Genomic DNA, 20268 nt, shown 5'->3' with positions numbered 1-20268 from the left:
ATTGGACAACGCTGATATGTGTGTCCATGATGAATGAATGTAGCCGATGAAGAGCAATACAGGGATGTTTATTCAGACAGAGATTTTCTTGATGTGCGCTGGGTTTAACAGCAGCAGCAGGAGAGTTCAGTCTTCTGTGCCTGATGTGGTGAGTGTTTTTAACTGTGGCTTGAATAAGATCCACATCTGAAGAGGCTTTTTATTTACTTTGATCCTGTTCTGGCTAAGTTCCCATCACACAGTAGATCCCTGATCTCCACAAGGCATTCAGCCGTGCGAAGTAAGATTCCAAACTGTAGCAAAGAGTTCAAAGGGAACCGTGAACTGAGCAGCAGTTCATCAGTCATTACGCCTCACTGACTGGAGCACCAAAACAAAGGTAAAAAGATGTAGCTTCCAATGTATATTAATAAATGTGGCTATTTGCACAATTAAGCCCAATTTACGCTTCTGCGTCAAATCTATGACGGCGTAGGTCCTGTGTGTAGGGAAAGTGGTGGGAGGATGATGGGGCATGAAAATTCAGGAATTGTTGTGTGAATGGGTGGACAGCAAAACTCTACTTGAAAGCCCTTTGAACTGTCATCATGACTAGAAAAGTGCTTTATATACACAGACTATTTAACTAGTGTTGTTGTTTTTCCCCATTTACTGCACTTTGTATGAAGTTAAATACTCTTTCCATTCCAGCATACCCACTTTTAGTGCCTAAAACTTTTTCGCACGCATGCACACACGCACACACACAGCACGCTGTACAGGTCCTGGACAGCTGCCACACTCATTCTGATTTCTGGCTGTGGTTGCTGTGGGTTACCTGTCCCCCTGCAGAGCTTTGTGGGGGTGTGCAGACAGAGTGTACAGAGGGCTCGGGTTGAGGGGGGCAGTGGTGGTCTAGGTTATTGTCGTCTTTACACGAGTAAAGTAGCTGCTTTAACATCAAACGAGGGGAGGGAAAACATTCGACTCCTCTTTCAAAGACAGTCCACAGGAACTACGACCTTGTCTGCTCCCTGCATCTCTTCCTCTGCTCTTCTTTCACTGTCCCCTCTGGGTGGGTACAGTGAGAGTGTGTGCGTGTGTGTGTGTGTGTGTGTGAAAGGAGGAACTACAGCAACAGAAAGTGCCTTTATACAAGTGTGATTGGATATGTATGCATGTCTGTGTGCTCGACAAAACGTTGGTGATAGAACTTAAAGTCAATATTTACTGGTTCTCAACAGACGCCTTTCTGAGACACCTGGGTTGTGGTCTTGTCACACGCTCACTCTTTCTTGTTCTCAACAGATGTCTAACATGAAGACATTTATAGAAGCTCACAGAATCAAACATTGACCCATTGTTCTGTACATGCTCTGTGTGTACACGGAGAAGACTACTGTGGGTATACAGGTGAGTATACAGCACAAACAATGTGGTCTGCTTGAAATTAACGGTTGGCCTTTCTATAATGGCATTCCTCTATATCCTGTCCCTGATGGAGAAATGACATATCCTGACCTTTCTACATTCATACATTATGGTAAATAAACAGCACCACACCAAGGCTGAAACTTTGCCCATATGTGTTAATTTAAATCTTCAGATTGTTTGAGAATAAAAAAAAAAACCCACACATTTTTCAAATCAGAAATGCAAATCCACAAAGTCTCAGTGATCCAGCACAAAAACACTTTTACTTTTAACAATTTAATTGGATAACTGAATCATTAAACCTACTGTTCATGATTTCTGTTGATGTATTGAGTTTTCAACAAAGCCTTTTTAATGTACCTTTAAAACAGAGCTACATACTGACCTCGCAAACAGAGTTTATTTTGTTGCTCTGTGAGTTGCACAGGTTTATTGTGAGAGAGATGACAACACGATGATGGGGAGAATGGAGAGAAATAGAAATAGTAATAGAGTTGGTGGATTTAAGACATCTGAAATCTCTCATTGATTTCGCCCACTGAAAACTCTCCTTGTCCAAGGTGAGAGGAGAATGTATGGTGTGGCTGGAGGGACAAACTGCATCTCTCTCACAATGCAAAGAAAAGCTTATGATTTGACTTCTGTATGAGGTAGATGAACAATGCAGACCAGCATCTCATGTGTCACCTATATGCATCCTATAAGCACGTATTGTCTTTATGTCTTTTAATGCAGAACACCTTAAGTTGTGGCATGGGACTCCAATAAAGAAACAAAACTGGATATCTTGCATTTTAACTGAGGTAACTTGGGATACTTACAGAGGTGTTGTTTATGCTGCAACCAATGTAGGTTCAAAAACAACTGTGTTTAAATTTTGTTGATCATCCCCAGGGTCGATGAGGGTCATGGTTCAGATGTGGAGCTCCACTGCAACAGGAGAAAGAGAGAGACATGCCTGAAATGGAGGCAGGCTTAGAGACATTTTGTTTGACATTTCAAGAATCCTTTTCCACAGGTATGCACACACACTCTCTCTCTTCCCATCTTCCCATATCTCTCTCTCTCTCACTCTCTCACACACATACACACACACGCCAGAGGCTGTGTTGTCAGCCTGTGCAGTGGTCCCATCACTGCGAGAAGAGTGATGTGGTAAATTACAGGGTTAAAGAGCTGCCATAGGGTGACTGACACAAGGCCATCACAGCCTTGCACCCCCCCCCCCCCCCCCCCCCCCCCCCCCGCACACACGCACGCACACACACACACACACACACACACACACACACGCACACACACACACACACACACACACACACACACACACACACACACACACACACGGCTCTGCATGAGTTTTTCCCTTCCTTTCCCTTTTGTGCCTCTTGTACCTTCACTTATCATCCCTCTGCCTACTTGTCCTGTTCCCTTTAAACTTTTTTTTTTTTAAATCCTCCTTCTTGTCGCCTATGTTTTTCTAAGGTACCTGCTATTAGAAATGCATTAAGCTTTCTGACCCTGTCTGCAAGCTTTCCCTCCCTTTCTGCCATTTTCTAACTCCTGTCATTCTTTGTCTCGTCTCTCTCAAAGGACACCATTGCAGTGCGTCTGATTTACCCCTCTTTCTCTCTTGCACTTTTTTACTCCACTCTTTATTGTCTCATCTCTCTAGGACGAGAGCGTTTCAAATTTTCTGACTTTTTTCCCCGCACACCCTTTATCTCCCGCAGACGCTCTCTGTGCCACTGCCTGGTCTTGTTTTGGCTCTCGAAGAGAAACTTGGCAAAAAATGAAGAACATACAAAGAGTGACTGGAAAGTACATCCCCTGAGAGAGATAGGTAAGGTAACAGTATATAATTGTGAGTGTATAAGTGCACATTTTCCAATCTGAGGTGCTTCGGAGCTCAATCACAGACTACATGAAAACTTGTGTATCCAGTAAACACACTCAGGCATTCGAGTCAGTCCTATGCCACATACACTCCTATCTCTCCCATGTCTGGTAGGTGAACTCAAACGGCACCACTAGCACATACGTATGCATGGAAAGGCATATAGAGTCCGATGCATACTCTCCTATCTCTTAACCTTGTGATACCTGAGGAAATGTACACGCGCACACATTTACATACATATGAAACCATGCAGTCAGACTCACACGAGCCCTTATCTTCAGTATATCCTTGAGGGAGAAGTCCTCTAGCTTCCAGTGTCATATCTCAGCAAAGAAAGGTGGACAAATTCAGAAAACACAAGATATGCCTCTGACGAAAGGGGGAGATAATGAGAAGAGGAAAAACTTGATAAAACAAAAGAATCAAAGCTCTGAAAGGCATCTAATGTAACGGAGGAAAAGCATCATGGGAGGCCGGTGAACGCTGAGAGAACAGATAAGAAGTGTGTGTGTCTGTGCGGTGGAGACAAGACCTGTGGAAACGATTCTGTCACATCAACATATTGGCCAGTTTAACAAGTGAGGTTCATTCATGAGACAATCATTCAATAATTTAAAAAATAGTGCAACACATTAAGGATTTGGTCATTGGTCTATTATCGTATTTGAACCTTCTTATAGAGTACGATTAGCATATCTTTTGTACAATAACCACTGTATAATCAGACGATGCTTTGTGACATGTAAATAATAGGAATATGAAGGAAATGTTCAGTTACCAACTCATGTAAACATCATAATCAGATGAATGCCTGATTTGTCAATGTTCAGATTGTGTTGTGAGGCCTAGCAGCAGTGTTTACAATCACACACCGACACACAGACACACACACACACACACCCACCCACACAGACACATAAGTACAGTGTATCTTCTCATCTGTCCCATTACAAGACAGAAGGTTTGAAGGAGTAGAATGGAGGATGGGCAAAGTGGCGCCAGGCAGCAGGCCGAAAAACCCCTCTCTCACACACACACACACACACACACACACACACACACACACACACACACACACACACACACACACACACACACACACACACTTAACAGAGTCCCACGGGAGCCCATTCAGCTGTCAGTAGGGGAAGAATAGAGGTGATGGACAGGCAGAACAAAATGAGGTAAAGGTAATACTATTCAAGAGAGGTGACAGGTACAGTCCTTTTGCATGCGTCTGCATATGTGTGTGTGTTTTACAGGACATGTCAATCAGCAGGAATATGAAGCTGCAGTGACATGACCGCTGGGGAAGTCTCATTGTCGAATGATGGGAGTGTGTGTGTGTGTGTGTGTGTGTGTGTGTGTGTGTGTGTGTGTGTGTGTGTGAACTTGAAGTACCAGTTCATGTTTAAAGGGCGTGTAGAGGTGAGGCAGTTGAAAAGTTCAGGGGTCCAGAGGAAAAACGTTTTGCCCAAAAATGAAACTGAAAACACAAGTGATACAAGGAAAGACTGAAACACTGCAGTATTTATTCCACCATTACTTTGTATGGTCTCTATCTTACTTTTTGAAGACAGTCAATAATACAGGCTGCAGGTTTTTATAAAAACAAGCAAGGGAAATTTACTTTTTTTTTAGATCGATTGTTTTGCTTTAACTTCCTAGATCCCAAAGTGCCATTTTCACATTCATCCATACTATGGGATCATATGCATCATTAATTGAAGTACTTTTCTGAATTTAAGATATTCAATTGTTAAATCACTAGCCAGTGTGTGTGTTTCTGTGTGTAACAAAGTGAAGGAGAGAAAGACGGACACAGGGAGACAGAGAGATGAGTGGGGGCTTTTCTAAGCAGATGTGTAAACGTCATTAACGGAGGTAATGGAGGGAAGAGGGGGGAAATCCTACTCCAGCAGAGGTATTTACCCAACGCCTGGAGCAGAAACACAAACACAGCACCAGTAATGACTGAGAAAGACGGGCAGGGAAAGAGACGTTTGGTGGAGAACCATGAGGAGATTTGTTGAAAAAAAGACATATAGCAATAAATAAATGTATTTTTTTTTTTTTTTTTTATAACAATCCAGTTCAATAAAGTTAAAGTACATTTCTGAATTCAGCCAGATTGCACTGAACCAGCGGTGGCTGTGTTTCCCCTCCATTCAGCTAATAGGTCTAATCCTGGCAAGTGTTTCACTAAAAGGCTCGTGCATCTGCCCCAAAGCAACGCCCAAGGGCAGGAAAGGCAATACCTCCACACCAGCAGCACAACTGCAGGCTGACTTCAAAGAGATTCTCGGGGCTCGGTGAGTCTCCAGTGTCTGTCCCCTGTCGCAGCGAAGGTGACACGTGTCACACTGACCGGGGTTTGTTTATGTTGTTGGATTTTCTTCTTTTAAAGCTGTTTAGTTCCCTGTTGTTTGTCCCTCACCCTGTGACCACAAACACACGTATAAACACACAAATGGACTCACACAAACATGAATGGTGAAATATCTCCATTCAGGTGCAGATAGACTGTAATGAAAAGTAGAGATTAGGAGAAAAGGCTTGAGCAGGACTACCTATTTTTCATTCTGTTGACTTCTTTTAGTTTAAGTTTTTACTTTATGTTACCTTCTACAGTACCAAAAACTTACACCATATAATTACACTGAAGTGTCAATTTTGTTTGTATGCCAAATATGTCACATAGAGAAATCTAAATTAATTATTTGAGAACAAGGGTAACAATATAATGACACCCATTCACGTTATGTCTGAACAATGAAGCCATCAGTTGAAGATGAATCGGGAGATATTTGTAGATTTGCAGATTTTATGCAGACTTATGTTGGCTCACAAGTAATGCAACAGGATCCTGAAGCTGTGTTTGTGACTGTGTACAAAAGCACCTGGACACTTAAAGCTCAGTTTCGACAACTGGTGTACACAACCACATTTGCACAAAAATACTACCACACAAACACACACACCTGTCAAGGGCTCAGGAGGATGAGGTCCTTTAAAGATGTTCTCAGAGGCACAGAGCGAGATTGACCCTGGCAAAACGAAAGGTCAGGATGAATGTCCCCTAGACTTCTCAGTGGTCTTATTCCCCCGTCACATACTCACACACACGCTGTCTGTCACCTCCCAGACGAGGCCATGACACTTTGGACACCTCTCGACGGGCAGTGCCTCCCTCTGCCTCTCTCTCTGACAGGTTGACATGGCACAGAGTGCTCGGACATCGATGGCTCTCGGACCAGAGGTTTGTTCTCTTTGCTGTGACCTCAGAGATGGATGCTAGTGTCATATCACCCTTCTCCCCCCACCGCAGTCAAGAAGTAGAAATAAACCCCTTTCTGAAAGTTATTCTTGATGCTTTTTAGGTACGAGTAATAGATTTCAATCCGTAACTGGTTATTTAATTGTCAACAGCTTTTATATGGACTATTTCTATAGTTCCAGTGAAAAGGAAAAGAAGATTTTGTGCAGTTTTTAAATCGATGACATTTTATTTACTGACATATATTTAATGTAGTAGATTTGTAAGATTTCCACATACAGCAACGATAAATGCCAGATTCATGTGAACATATTGGCTGTTTTAAAGACTTAACTGGAGACCTTTCGTTTCATTCCCCCTTGTTCCTGCATCCACCATCACCTGCTGAACCAAATGCCACAACAGTTATCTTTAATATAGTAAACACACACTGTAAAGTGAAAACAGGGACGATTGTCAACTCCTTGCTTACAAAGCACGTTGGCATATTAAACAATAAAACCCAGATAAAGTTTGACCTTTGTACGTCTACAGTTTCCTGACATATTTTGAACATTTGGGAAAAGTCCTTAGTGAGTACAGTCAATGTGGAACCGAATGGCATGGCCTGTGCCCCATGACACACACGCACACGCAGGCGCTCTACATTGTTGTCAATTGAAAGTTCCATGTTCACTTCATTGTAAAAAAGTACATACAACTTCCTGTTTCTTTCTCATCCTTCCTCTTTCTCGCACACACACACAAATAAAGGGGAAATTTTACAATGCTGATTTCTACTGTTTATTCCGAACAATAGCGGGGGGGCTCTGCCTATCCCGCTGGGTCAAGTCATGTCTTGTCAGACCCTGTATCCTCTTTCCATTGAGCGCTGAAGCTTACGAGTGCCACAGGTGCCTGAACCGGGCCCCATGTTAAACACATTCACCCTGCGGTTATATCAGTCTGACGTAAAGACAGCAGGCTCATCTTTCACATCAAACAAGCGCACAGCCTCTCCAATTCAAACAGAGTTCATTCTGTTTGAATTGGTAAACGGTTACAATTTACAGTAGGAGATGAGGAAGAAATCAGCCAGAAATTACAACTGAGTGTTGACCTTTTTTGTCCAAAGCACTTTTTTGCATTAACAAAATATCAATCAAATATCAATCGTATCAGGGCTTGAAAGACGATTAACTTTCATCAACCATCCAGCTCAAATTTCTAACTATTGTTTTTCATAATACTGCCAATATAACTAAGCATAGCAACATTTTCCAAACGGACAAAAAAGTTAATCAATACAAAACTTTCTCAATAGGCTTGTGACATATTGACAACATCCCATGATTTGCCTTTCACTCGTAGTGCCATCTGTTCATTGACACACATCTGTTAAAAAGCCTTTCTAGGCCTTATTGTGCTCTCCTCTTCCTTCACATAACACAAAGACAAACGATGATAATGGGGATTATATAATAATAATACAATGTATAAAGCTCTATATTTATATCCAAATCCAGGTATTGGAATCTCTTGGCATCTCTTGGTACAGTCATCTTCATTAGAGGCTCTGTGTGACAAGTACTTGAGCGCTTGGCAGTTAAAACAACACATCCCATTAGAATATCATCGGGCAGGGTAAAAGCCAACGCTCACACAGGGGAAGTGATTTTGACAGATGATGTGCAACTGATGGTTTAAAAGCTTTTCCATGTGTTGCTGCTGTAAAATTCACATCTTGATCCAAACATAAAGAGTTTACAGTGAGCGTGTGGAGTGGACATGTCTGAACCAGTTAATGAACAGGGGGTAAAAGAAATTATATTTTGGTAACACTTGATCCTGACGGGTCTGGACGTCCTGCCCCGATGTCATGGTCGACCCACAAGCCTGTGGACCACTCAAACACAAACCATCACGATTCTGACCATGTGAAACTCTTCAACTTTCTGTGTGTGTGATGACGATCAGAGACAGTGCAGATGAATTAGTGTGTGACCACTGTGACAAATTTCCCACCACAGTTCTCTTTAATGTGTGACAGGCCCTTCAATCCCTCCCTCCCCCCCTCGCCCCCTCAACCCGCCGCTCCCATACATGCACATAAGCTTAACGTCGTCTGGGCGGGCCGATCCCGCCGGCTCATTGTCGGCACGGCAACGAGCACTATCCTAGCTAACATCTGCTGCACGACCCGGGGCCACTCAGAATGGGCCTTAATCCCCACACAGCCATGTTGTGGGGGGAAAACATTCTTTCCTTTTTTAGTGAGTGCAGACAAACAGGGACAAGCGGCGTCGCTGGTAACCTGCAGGCAACCGGCCTCTTGGAAGGACCGGGAATGTTGTTGGTTACTCGGCCCCCAATTGTGCCACGGCCCCATTATGGCTGTGCAGAGGGGTGTGACCGCCAGCATCGGCTGCGAGTTTCCGTCACTGGTCCAGTTGGATGGATTTGGGTTTTGAGGTTAATGAAAGGTGGTGCGAGTGGACTAGGTGGGGTGTATCAGGGGGAGTCTGTCAGCCAGAGTTGTGCTGCTAAAACAACAGTTGCATTCATTTACAAAATTTGAAAAAACAAAACAAAACAAAAAACACCTTCCATCCGCCTGAGAGTTTGCTGCCACATCAGCTGGCTGTGGATCCATTAAACTGTTGCTGCCACATTTTTGGTTATCCTTCAGTGCGTTTAAAAAAAAAACCTGTGTTGGTTGCAGTCAGCAGCAGAGAAGGGAGCGTGAGCATTCAGTTAGCATTGAGGCAGAATGCTAACATGTAGCAGTTTGGTGCCCCCTCGTGGCCACAGATACTGTGGAAGCTAAAAAACAGATAATCAGACCAAGAAACATTCAAAGTCATCACGAGAGAAGAAAAAGTCTCCTCTCTGAAACAAGCTGAGCCATGATCCTTCATATTACGGTTTGTGATTGAGATCTTCCCAGGCAGTGACACACAAAGTAAAGACGCAGGATGATCAATCAGTCCGTCAGCTGCTGTGAAATATGTATTCTTCTTAATATGGAGTTTGATTCTATCAAAGCCATTTCATGGACCATTTCCCTATGCAAACACCTCAGGGAGAAAGATGGAGAGAGGAAGAGTGTGGCTGAGGCAGAGAAAGAAACACCTCAGAGTGTGGCGTGCTGTGTGTACATTATAAGATTTAATTGAATAGTTCTGCATCAGTGCCAAGAAGTTACTTGGTCTATTTGTAGGGGGTCTGTGTTCTTTCTGATTGAGGGCTCGTTGTCTTGTTTTTTTTCCCCACTCAGAGCCAGCCGACACTTTAGATTTCAATCAAAGACAATCAGTGGGAAAGAAACTCCGAGTGGTCATAGGTTCATCGAAGCAGATTGGAAACATTCACACACCTCGAGGCCTCCTCGTAAAATGTGCCAGAACCACACAATGACAAACACTCAAATGGATCTTTAGGCTATTTCTGGAAGGAACCAATTCATGATATCTCAGCTCAGGAAAGGGTTGGTTGGAAGATGTGCTTTCCTTAGCCTAAAATAAAATTAGACTAAAATATCTTCAATACACAAAGAGTATTATTTAATCACTCAGCATGAGTCATGTGTGATTAAATGGAACCTTAGCCGTACCGGAATTAAAATAGATAAACCTAGTAGTTTAACTATCCAGGTAAAAACTAGGTTCAGATGTCCTTGTTTGGCAACTGAATTTCTAGCAAGCGAGAACAACCAATCTGGTGTGTCAGGTTAACTTCAGTATGGATCAGAAATGTACATAAAATAGAACATAATTGGATTATACTTTAACATAAACTGCATTTTTAAAATTACAAAAGGCCTTAAAGATACATGACTACACATTTTGAAGTAACCATTCTTCTGTTTGAGTTTCCTTTATGTTAATCAAAAAAAACAGAAAACCCCTTGAAAGGAACACAGAATAGTTTACTATATGATTTAAATCTACAGAGATTGTAACTGACCAAAATCTGAGGAAAATGTGCTTCAGATTTTAATGAGGGTAGCTTTGCAAAAAAGACCTCTGTGCATAGTCAAGTAGGTACTGTGCAATTATCCTTTTTATAAAACTAAAAAATCTCTCGCATAGTTTGCGGATTTCAGAAAGACAATCTGAACTCATAACCTGTCATAAGTCAATTTCCTGAGGGTGAGACTGTCGCTGCAGCAACAAGTGTTTTAGAAGAGTCTTCACCATAAATCCATCAACACCAGTTTCGAAGTGCCTTTTTAAGCTACACCCAAGAATCACTAAAGGCATACACTGACACCTAGTGTATTATTTCTGTTGCTGCACGTAAGAACAGCCAGGATGGGCCTTATTGGTTAATTTTAAACAACACTGCTACTGTATGAATTACAGTGTAGATTAAAATAATCATCTGCTCCATCTGATCTAAAGCTTCATCAACTAATCTCAGGCAGGAACATGACACAGCTCAGTCGTAGATATGCCACAAAGTAAGCATGGCGATGGCACAGGGATAAAGACGTTGAATATGTTGAGAGATTGTTGTGACGGTGTTGTACTAATACATTGTGTTTGTACGTTGTTTGTGTTTGGTCTCCTGTGGATGGAACCTGCAATCTCAGTGACTGCTCGTACATTGTGAGGGCTTTTTGGTCTAACTGGGGAGATAAGAGGGTGATACCGAGGGCAGCGTGTGTGTGTGTGTGTCTGTGTGTGTGTGTGTGTATGTGCTGGGCTATCTGCCTCCCAGCTGCCAATGTGACAGGGTCACTCAGGTGCACTCTGCGAGGACAAGTGGAGGTGCAGTGAGAAAGGACAGAGAGGGTGGAGATGAGGGAGGCAAAAGACGAGGGAACAAAGAGGAGAGGGAGATGGAGTGGACAAAAGACGGAGAGAGGGATCAGCAGAGGAGACAGAGATATGGTGCAGTTCATGCTGTCATGCACTTACCAGTGTAAACTGTGCACATGTACAGTATGTGTATGTGTAAAACTGTATATAAAGGTGTGCAATGTGTCTCGATTTTCTCCCATTTACCACTCTCCTCACCTGTGTGTGGCTCCAGGTCTTGCTCTGTGTGTGGGACAAAACACCCACAATGCCATTTGTTTTCACAGCACACACACACAGAGGATCAGGCCATTGTGGCAAACTGGCACCAGATATTATCGTGTGTGCCGCTGATGTTTTTAGTTTCCTTCTGATTTCCTTTTAGCAAAGACAAAGTATGCCTAATCCCCTCATGTCAAACTCACCATGGAGAGCGCCAGACAAGAAAATAAACACTGGAGTTGAACTTGTCAAATACAGTTACAGCAACAACAGACTCATTCAAAATGTGTGCGTATGTAAACTGTCATCAAATAAAGGGGGGTTTGATTTCTGTACACTTATTCTCAGCTTAGCGTTCCAAGCACTAATCCAACCTTACTTGCACTAACATGTGATCACGTGACAGGCTTACAAGTTACAACGACACTAGCAAGATGTCAAAGAAGTCAAAATTCTGCAATAACTTCCAAATTCATGAGACGAGTCCAAAAAAGGAAAGACACATATAACAAAGGAAAACTGGCAAATCGACAAAGAGTTTGGCAAATTCCCTGAAAACTGTAAGTAACAGTTAAACTGTCACCTAAAATGCTTTGAAAGTACCTTGTGGCCACCACACTAGTCCTGTACATCAGAAGGAAGTAATCTAATCACATGGCTTCAAAAATATTAACCTAGAGGCAGCAGTTATTTTAATCTCTCAGCACATTGACATCTTTTTATTCAGTAGGCACCATTTCTACACTTTGTGAATTCTACTCCTCGTTCGACCTTTTATGAAGAATTCCCACATTTCATTTGCAATTTAATTCCAGGATTTGAATCTAAAACTTGTCTTTGATCTTGAATTTGAGATTAAAATTTCAGAAAGTCAGAGAGAAATATAGAGGGTGTAAATCAATAAAAGTTTTCTTTGCAAACATAAATGCAGATGTTGTCATTATTTATCTATCTACTAATTCCAGAAATCGTATCAGCTTCACACTTGTGTCAACATCCAAAAAACTCAAAATTTTACTTCAGATCAATGTAACACACCCACAGTGTGATCACACAGCAGCATGCCAGCGAACGGACAGCTGTGAGCACCTGTTTGTCCCGCACTGACACACATGACAGTCATGAGCACATGCCACACAGAAGGGTAAAAATGTAACTGGAGCTGAGAGGAGAACACTGCCAGGCTACGGCAGCTGCTTCAAACAGCTCTGAATCCAGCTATCACACGCGCAGCCTTTTGAGAATGGAAGAGTCCATGTCAGCCGCTGTCACTGGCAGATGCAGACACAGGAAGAAAAAGCCAGCTCTGGGCTTTTTGGATGAAGAATTGGAAGTAGCTCAGACGCATTTTTTTTTACTGTTAGATTAAAAGATAGAACAACAGGATGCTTGACAAATATGCACATGATGACTGAGTCAGGAAATTGTCCCCTTATAAAACATTATCTAAATTCACTTGATCTAGATTTGTATTTTGGATCCACACCAAATTTAACACACTCATAAATATGAGCCCCCTAAACAAACCCTGCCAGCCAGTTTAGCGTGCAGTGAGACCACAGTGTGATGCCAGCCAGGTGTAACACCATCTCCTCAGGTTATTGTTCAAGTCTTGTAATGAGCCTGTAATGAGGCCATGAAATATTGATGACCACACTCACCCAACTCTGGGCCTATACAGGGTCCCTCTCAACTAAGGAAAAGATCTCAATCTCTAAATCTAAAGGTAAATCTGACGGGCATTGTTAGGCAGTAGAGAGGACAAAGTGATAAAGGCTGGGCAATAAAAAGATATCAATAATTATCACAATGTAATTGTCATACAGCTGAGGTTCAATATAAATGGATATATTGCTTATGTATCGTGCAAACACATTGAGAGGGTAGAACATATAAGATATTACAAATATCTACCTCAGATATGTAAAACACTTGGATGTGTTTGTGTTTAAAACCACAAGCTTCAATCACCAGCAAAAATCAGTGTTGGAACTTAAAATAAATAATAATGTGACATTTGTTCCATTTTTCATGTTGATATATATTTGTCCCAACAAAATAATGTAATAACAAACCAGAACATCCAATATAGTTTAGTTTAAGAACAATGAAGAGACACTAGAAGTATTTCATTTATATAGGACTATAAAGCATCATTGCATGTACTACATCATTCTTAAAACTTTTAGTTAATTAGTGAGACGGACAGATAGATGTGAAGTTACTGGAGAGTATGATAACAGGAAGGTGCAAAGATGCAGGGATTTGGGGACGTAGTTCACATTTGTGGAACTTTTTAAAGAGAGATAAACAAATTTAAGCATCTGTAAAGATTGTTTGCTTCACTTCCACAAGAGGAGGAGAAAGAGAAGTGACAGGTTTAAACTCACCTGACTTCATGGACGAGGACTGTGGAGGTCGCTCTTCTTCCTCTCGGGCTGCTGAGCTTCAGTGTTTTTATCAACTTTAAGCTAACTGCTAAACCTGGGACATGCTTTTCACTGCGAAGACATTCTGTGAACTGCGTCAGTCGCTCTTTGCTGTGTTTGTAGTTCACATCACACGGTGTGTTAATACCATTAGCAGCTATTAGCTCCGGCTAATAACACACGTTATCCCTGTGACCATGTTTCCTGACGAGAAGCTAAGCTAACTCAAGTACCGAACAGAGCTCTCTATGCTAGCTCGCTGTCTGCAGCGCCTGGATACTGGTCGCTAGGCAACTGTAACCGGGTACTCTGAAGGCTATGCTAACTAGCATGCTAGCTCCCTGGCGACCCGGTTCTTTTCCTCCCCCTTGTTCGTTACACCACGTTGAAAACTTCGATGATAGGAAACTGCGTTTCAACTATAAAACCGACTGACGCGTTGTTGTGATTAAGTTTGTTCTCTCTCCGTAAAGGATTGCGCAAACTGTAAAAGAAACTTAAAAACTCCCTGGGTCTGCCGTGTCACGGTCAAAAGTGTCGCAATCACGAAGGGGCACAGTTAGTGTAAATAGGACAGAGAGAATGTGGAGACAGTAAACAATGGAGGAGATGGATGTTCAGCGTTTCACTCATGACTGAGCTGGACACACGGATTTCCAAAATAGAGACAACGAAGGGTGTGTGTGGGGGGGCGCCTGAAGGTGGCGCTAATGCTGCACTTTGGATGCAGGCTGCCGTGAAGCTCCAGAGACGAAGAAGAAGAGCGCCGTGACTGGAGTGTGCAGCGGGTGGAGACACACTGTAACTGTGCAGGTCGTCGTGTGGTGATCATGGTGAGTAGAGCTGACGAGTTTAATCTGCTGTAAATACCGAGCACACCTCTGCGTCTGCTGTTTCATGCAATGATTCCATAAGTTTATCGAGTTCGACGAAGTTTAACCAGGTTTGACAAAGTTAGCTCTCTAGTTGGTCTGGCTCGCTGCATGACGTAACCAACTCGTGTGACCTCAGTGTCATTTTATGTCATGTAAAACTAGTCTTTATTTGCTATTGCGTGACAGCTGGTGGGTGAAGTGTTAAAGTTGTAGTGAATACACTTGATATAGTATGTGCCGGGTTTGTTATGTAATAGTTCTGTATGGGAGGACAGACGATCTATTTTTGAATTTGTCCCCTGCTCTGCTAATTCCTGTTGACAAGAATAGACGCCCAGCCCCCTTCGTGTTGTCACATTCATACCTGTCCTGCCACTGGAAACAATAATGCTGCTTTGTTCTCTGTCCTTGTGTCTCACAGTCTGATTCTATTAGAGTCCTGGTGACCGGCGCTGCTGGGCAGATTGCCTATTCCCTGTTGTTCAGCATTGCCAAGGGAGATGTCTTTGGCAAAGATCAGGTGAGGAACGGCTTTCTCTTGCTCATGTAACACAATCAACGTCCTCATCCCATTAGGTAGTGTCACAAGGAATGGGAAAGATACTGACACCCCCCAGAGAACCACTGCATGTGTCACACGTTTTCCAGATAACATCTGGGTCTGGGGACACAGAACTGATTTTGTTGGAATTGTTCAGCTTCCTCATGTTTGTCCTCTACGTCTTGCGACCAGTCAGACTCGTCCTTGAAGTTGATGAAATGGATCATATGCCCAGAGTCTTAGGCCAACTTTAAAGCCACTTGATCCCTCTGGCACGTGCTGTAGTCAGTGAGCCACATGGCCTTGGCCTTCACACTCTGTTCCAGAGACTAAGTCCTCTGCTGACAAGTCACTAAATGTGGTTATTATGATTTGTAATTCTGTTCCACATGTTTCATTCATCTCATACCATTCATACCACTGCCTGCTTCCTTCTCTCCCTCTCCCAGCCAATCACCTTGCTCCTTTTGGACATAACACCAATGTTACCAGTCCTGGATGGCGTTGTCATGGAGCTGCAGGACTGTGCCCTCCCACTTCTGAGAGGTAACCATTTTAAGGGTGCAACAGATAATTGACAGAAAGTGATAACAAGATGTATTGTCTTTTTTTCGAAGCTGTTTGGAGTTCAATACTAACTAATTAATTCAGATTGAAAATATTTTAATGGCTATACAGCAGGGATTTATTCTTGATTTTAAAACAAGGGCTTTCTTTGAAGTTCTGCCTCAAAATGTGAATGTTTTCGGCGATACTAAAACCAATTCATAATTCAGTGTATTCATAAATAAATTAATGGATTCAGATTTCTATTACCATTCCATTCCACTGCCCTAAGCATGTCCCATCATGTCAGCATGTGTTGCATTAAATAAAGACTTCCTCATAGTTTTCAGCTGCCTGTAGCCTCTAAGTGAATGGTAGTTAAAAGAAGCAACTGAAGTACCGAACTGTTTAAAAAAAAAAGTCTGTATATTTGGTCACAGGGTAAATTGAATGTTTGCTCACTGCTACAGAGCAGAAGTGTAGAACAGAAGAAACTATATCTGTGATATTACATTAGTGCCTTAAAAGACCTGTGTATTTTTTCTCTGCAAGTTGTGCTGTTCAGTCAGTATGTTTAATTTGTTCCCCTTGTGTCTTTTCAATGGATAAAAACTTTTGCAACTACAGTAACTTTAAATTACCAGGGACAGTAGAGCATCCTTACATATCTAGGACATAGGGCTGACTTCCCTCTCTGGAATGCTTGGTGAACATGGACTCATCTCTGTAACTGTCATGACATCAGTCTCCATTGTGACCTGGTATTTTTCCTATGACATGGTGCTTTTGCTTTGTTTGGACAGGGGCTGTGAGAGGCCCCTGTATTAACCAACTGTGCTGCAAAGACAACGCTTCATCCACTGAGATGGGCCCATACAGGGCAACACTGGTCAAACATGGGATACCACCGAAACAGTCAGGAGGATGTCAAATCATTTTCAAATAACTTCAGATCGGATACATTTCACATAACCGGCATTGACAGTGTGAACACGATTATTCACTTAATCTTTATCTGAAACTTCAACAAAAATATTCTCAAAAGTTGAAAAACAAATGATAAAACTCATGTATCGGTCAAGTACTTTTCTGAAGTTTCTTAATGGCAAAGTGTTAATGTTGACCTGTGAATCTCGGAGCGATGATATATGAAAGCATCATTTTTAGATGAAAAATGTCAAGGAATGAAATGCTGCATTGTAAACACGGCAATAATTAAATTCAAATTCTCCTTCTGAAGAGATCGTTCCCACTGACAAAGAGGAAGTGGCCTTCAAGGACCTGGACGCTGCCATCTTGGTCGGCTCCATGCCCAGGAGGGAGGGCATGGAGAGGAAAGACTTACTCAAAGCCAACGTGGCCATCTTCAAGAGCCAGGGAGCCGCCCTGGAGAAGTATGCCAAGAAGACTGTCAAGGTAATAACATCCTTGGCTCCAGTATTGGCAAAGGCAACATACAAGAGTTTACTTTCTAAGGCGTGTGTATTATTAAGTGTAAGCTTGCTTTTTTTGGCTCCACTCTGTTAAGAATAAGATGTAAAATCGTTGTTTTCAGGTGCTGGTTGTAGGAAACCCTGCCAACACCAACTGTCTGATTGCAGCCAAGTCTGCTCCCTCCATCCCCAAAGACAACTTCTCCTGCCTCACTCGTCTGGACCACAATAGGGCTCGCTCTCAGGTGCGTTTCAATGTTCCTGCATTTCTCATTGTCAGCCTTATGTCTTTTTTTTTCTTCCACTTCTGAATTTACTCTGCGTCCTCTAGGTGGCGATTCGCTGTGGCGTTCCTGCTACTCAAGTCAAGAATGTGATCATCTGGGGAAACCACTCGTCCACCCAGTACCCAGATGTGCACCACTGCCTGGTCAACATGTCCGGTAGTGAGCTCGCCTGCTTCGATGCTGTCAAGGATGATGACTGGCTCAAAGGAGATTTCATAGCTGTGAGCTGATATTAACTTATTCAATACTATTTGACTGGGACAAACATTTGCATTTATACAAAAACAGTTTATCAACAATATGCAGTTAAATCAGATTTTGTGTTTATGTTCAGTGGTCATGCCCGCAGGAATTACCAGTCAGTTTTTTCCAGTTCAACTCCTGATGCTCAAAATGACACAGACAATAATAAACTTTATTTTATTAATGACTGCAAACATTTCAGTCTTGAAATAACATGGAAACTAGCTGAACAACTCAAGCTAACCCCATAATTTCTTCACTATGTGTGTCTGTGTTGCAGACAGTGCAGCAGAGAGGTGCCGCAGTCATCAAGGCCAGGAAGCTGTCCAGTGCCATGTCTGCCGCCAAGGCCATCTGTGACCACATGAGAGACATCTGGTCAGGCACCCCCCAGGTAAACGCCACATTCATATATATACTGTTGTGCTAACATGGGAACATCTGCCTGTTGCTGTAATCAGGCAAAAAGTGGCTGTTACAATGTCAAATATTGATAGACTGTACTAAACCCGTCATCCTTATTTTTGTCATCTGGTTAAGTAGAAATAAAACATACAGAAGACTAGTTTGCAGGTTGTGACTGCCCATCATCTTTTTTTAGCAGTAAACAGAGTTGACTAGATTTAACAATTATCATTTTCATAGTAAAACCTCATATTATATCTGGTTCGTGCACAGTTTCTCTGTGGGCACCGGGTGCTGGTAAATCTTGTTGATCAAGCCTTCATTTCTGGCAGATCACATTTGGTTTAAGCACTTCCAGTTTAACCAGTAAATCTACTTTATTATTTTTCCAGGGTGAGTTCACCTCTATGGGCATTTACTCCTCTGGAAACAAATATGGAGTCCCAGACGACCTCATCTATTCATTCCCTATCCAGATCAAGGTGAGACTGGTCTAAACTTGTGGTTTGAAGACAGCTCGTTGATTTCCAGCCACAGCAGGGAATCAATAAGTTGTTTCTTGACTTGTTTGTCAGTTTATGATTACTCACATTCATTCTGTTCGTTTGATTTGTTTTCAGTATGTTCAACAATGACCAGCTTTCAGTGTAAATATGTAAATTTAAAGCGCAAAATAACACCCGACCAAAAGCCATTGCTCTATTTGACTGAAAGTTTCACCTGTGACTTAATTCGGTGTCATTGAGTGTGTGTGTGTGTGGGTGTGATCAAAAATGCACTTGTAGCCACGCCTAACAGTGATCTCAGGAGTTCACCTGTACACTGCAACAAGATGAAACAAGATTGTCAGGTGTAAAATTATTTTAAAACTTTGTATTTGCTTCAGGACAAGAACTGGACGATTGTGGACGGCCTGGCCATCAATGATTTTTCCCGATCAAAGATGGATGCCACAGCAGCTGAGCTGATAGAGGAGAGAGACATGGCGGTGGCTTTCCTGGGGGTATGACTAGACCCTGCAGGGCCACATGACCAGCACTTAGAAAACCCCAAAACTCCAGACGCACGCCTGTGATGAAGCACTCCACCAACCCCTGCAGTAGTGTGTGTCTGTATGAATGTGCATGAGAAAGCAAGTCTCTGTTTATGAGTGGGAAGTTGGATTTACAGCAGCAGCTATGAAGAAACCAAATGGAGACGGTTATTGGTTATTGTTGCTGGTGATTTTGTTCCCTCAAGTTTTAATACTTTTGGAGATGTCATGGTGTTGATAGTGAAGACAACAGTAATCATTGTCTTTTTCAGGATTACCAGACCCATCCTGTGAGAAAGCCATTTCCATCACAAATCTTTTGTTGTACATTCTGACACACTCGTATATCTCCACTTTAAGTATAGTTCACCATTTGTTACCAGCTTGTTTCAAATGTATTTTCTCCGGGGTTAAGTGAATGGATTATTGTTACATATAGTCAGTGATGCACTAAGTCCTCAAACACTGGAATGGAAAACTTTTACAGTGAAACAATAAAAAAAGATTCAACAATGAAGCTGTTGTTTTTTTTTTGTTTCTTTTGTTCATCTTACAGAGAAGAATTGTATTGTATTGTAGAATTTGTATATATAATTGTATCTATTTGTGTTTGAGACAGTCATTGGTTATTTTTTTTACATGTTACAAGGTTATGTTTAAGTGTAATACCACAGTGTGACCAGGCGAGGACTGTGTTTCTCTATTTAACTCGCCAGCAGCATCAGGGACGATTACATAATATCTGTAGGTGGTTAAATTCACAATGTATCATTTTGTAGAAATAATTGAAATAAAACTAAATATATATAATTAGCACTGATGTGATTAGTCAATTAAATAAAGAGCTGATCAACAGAAAATAATAATAAAGAAAACTTAAAAA

At 42.0% G+C, this 20268-nt stretch overlaps 2 protein-coding genes across 7 annotated transcripts in view; one reads left to right on the top strand and one right to left on the bottom strand.

The window, feature by feature from the left end:
- The window catches only part of wdpcp (WD repeat containing planar cell polarity effector), a 63847-nt gene extending 49722 nt beyond the window's left edge, over nucleotides 1-14125 (bottom strand). For 3 of the 6 annotated variants that reach the window (XM_069538764.1, XM_069538768.1, XM_069538769.1), the window contains exons 1-2: nucleotides 13984-14125; nucleotides 2235-2343 (exon numbers count right to left, since the gene is read on the bottom strand). The gene's annotated coding sequence lies outside the window, so the exon portion shown is untranslated. Of the gene's footprint in view, nucleotides 1-2234; nucleotides 2344-5571; nucleotides 5752-6294; nucleotides 6361-6433; nucleotides 7232-13983 lie in introns of those variants that run through there. The other 3 variants (XM_069538767.1, XM_069538765.1, XM_069538766.1) reach the window with 3 other exon arrangements.
- Nucleotides 14126-14707: 582 nt separating this feature from the next.
- On the top strand, nucleotides 14708-19902 carry mdh1ab (malate dehydrogenase 1Ab, NAD (soluble)). The gene is made up of 9 exons (XM_020095902.2): nucleotides 14708-14855; nucleotides 15319-15417; nucleotides 15888-15984; nucleotides 17225-17400; nucleotides 17540-17662; nucleotides 17749-17925; nucleotides 18228-18341; nucleotides 18745-18834; nucleotides 19239-19902. The coding sequence occupies exons 1-9, from the start codon at nucleotides 14853-14855 to the stop codon at nucleotides 19359-19361; spliced, it is 1002 nt and encodes a 333-aa protein (XP_019951461.1). The 5' UTR covers nucleotides 14708-14852; the 3' UTR covers nucleotides 19362-19902.
- The last annotated feature ends 366 nt before the right edge of the window (nucleotides 19903-20268 follow it).

Source organism: Paralichthys olivaceus, chromosome 14 (genome assembly GCF_024713975.1).
Source record: "Paralichthys olivaceus isolate ysfri-2021 chromosome 14, ASM2471397v2, whole genome shotgun sequence".
NCBI lineage: Eukaryota > Metazoa > Chordata > Actinopteri > Pleuronectiformes > Paralichthyidae > Paralichthys > Paralichthys olivaceus.
The sequence above is the reverse complement of the archived record's forward strand: the minus strand, read 5'-3'. Positions and strand labels throughout refer to the sequence as shown.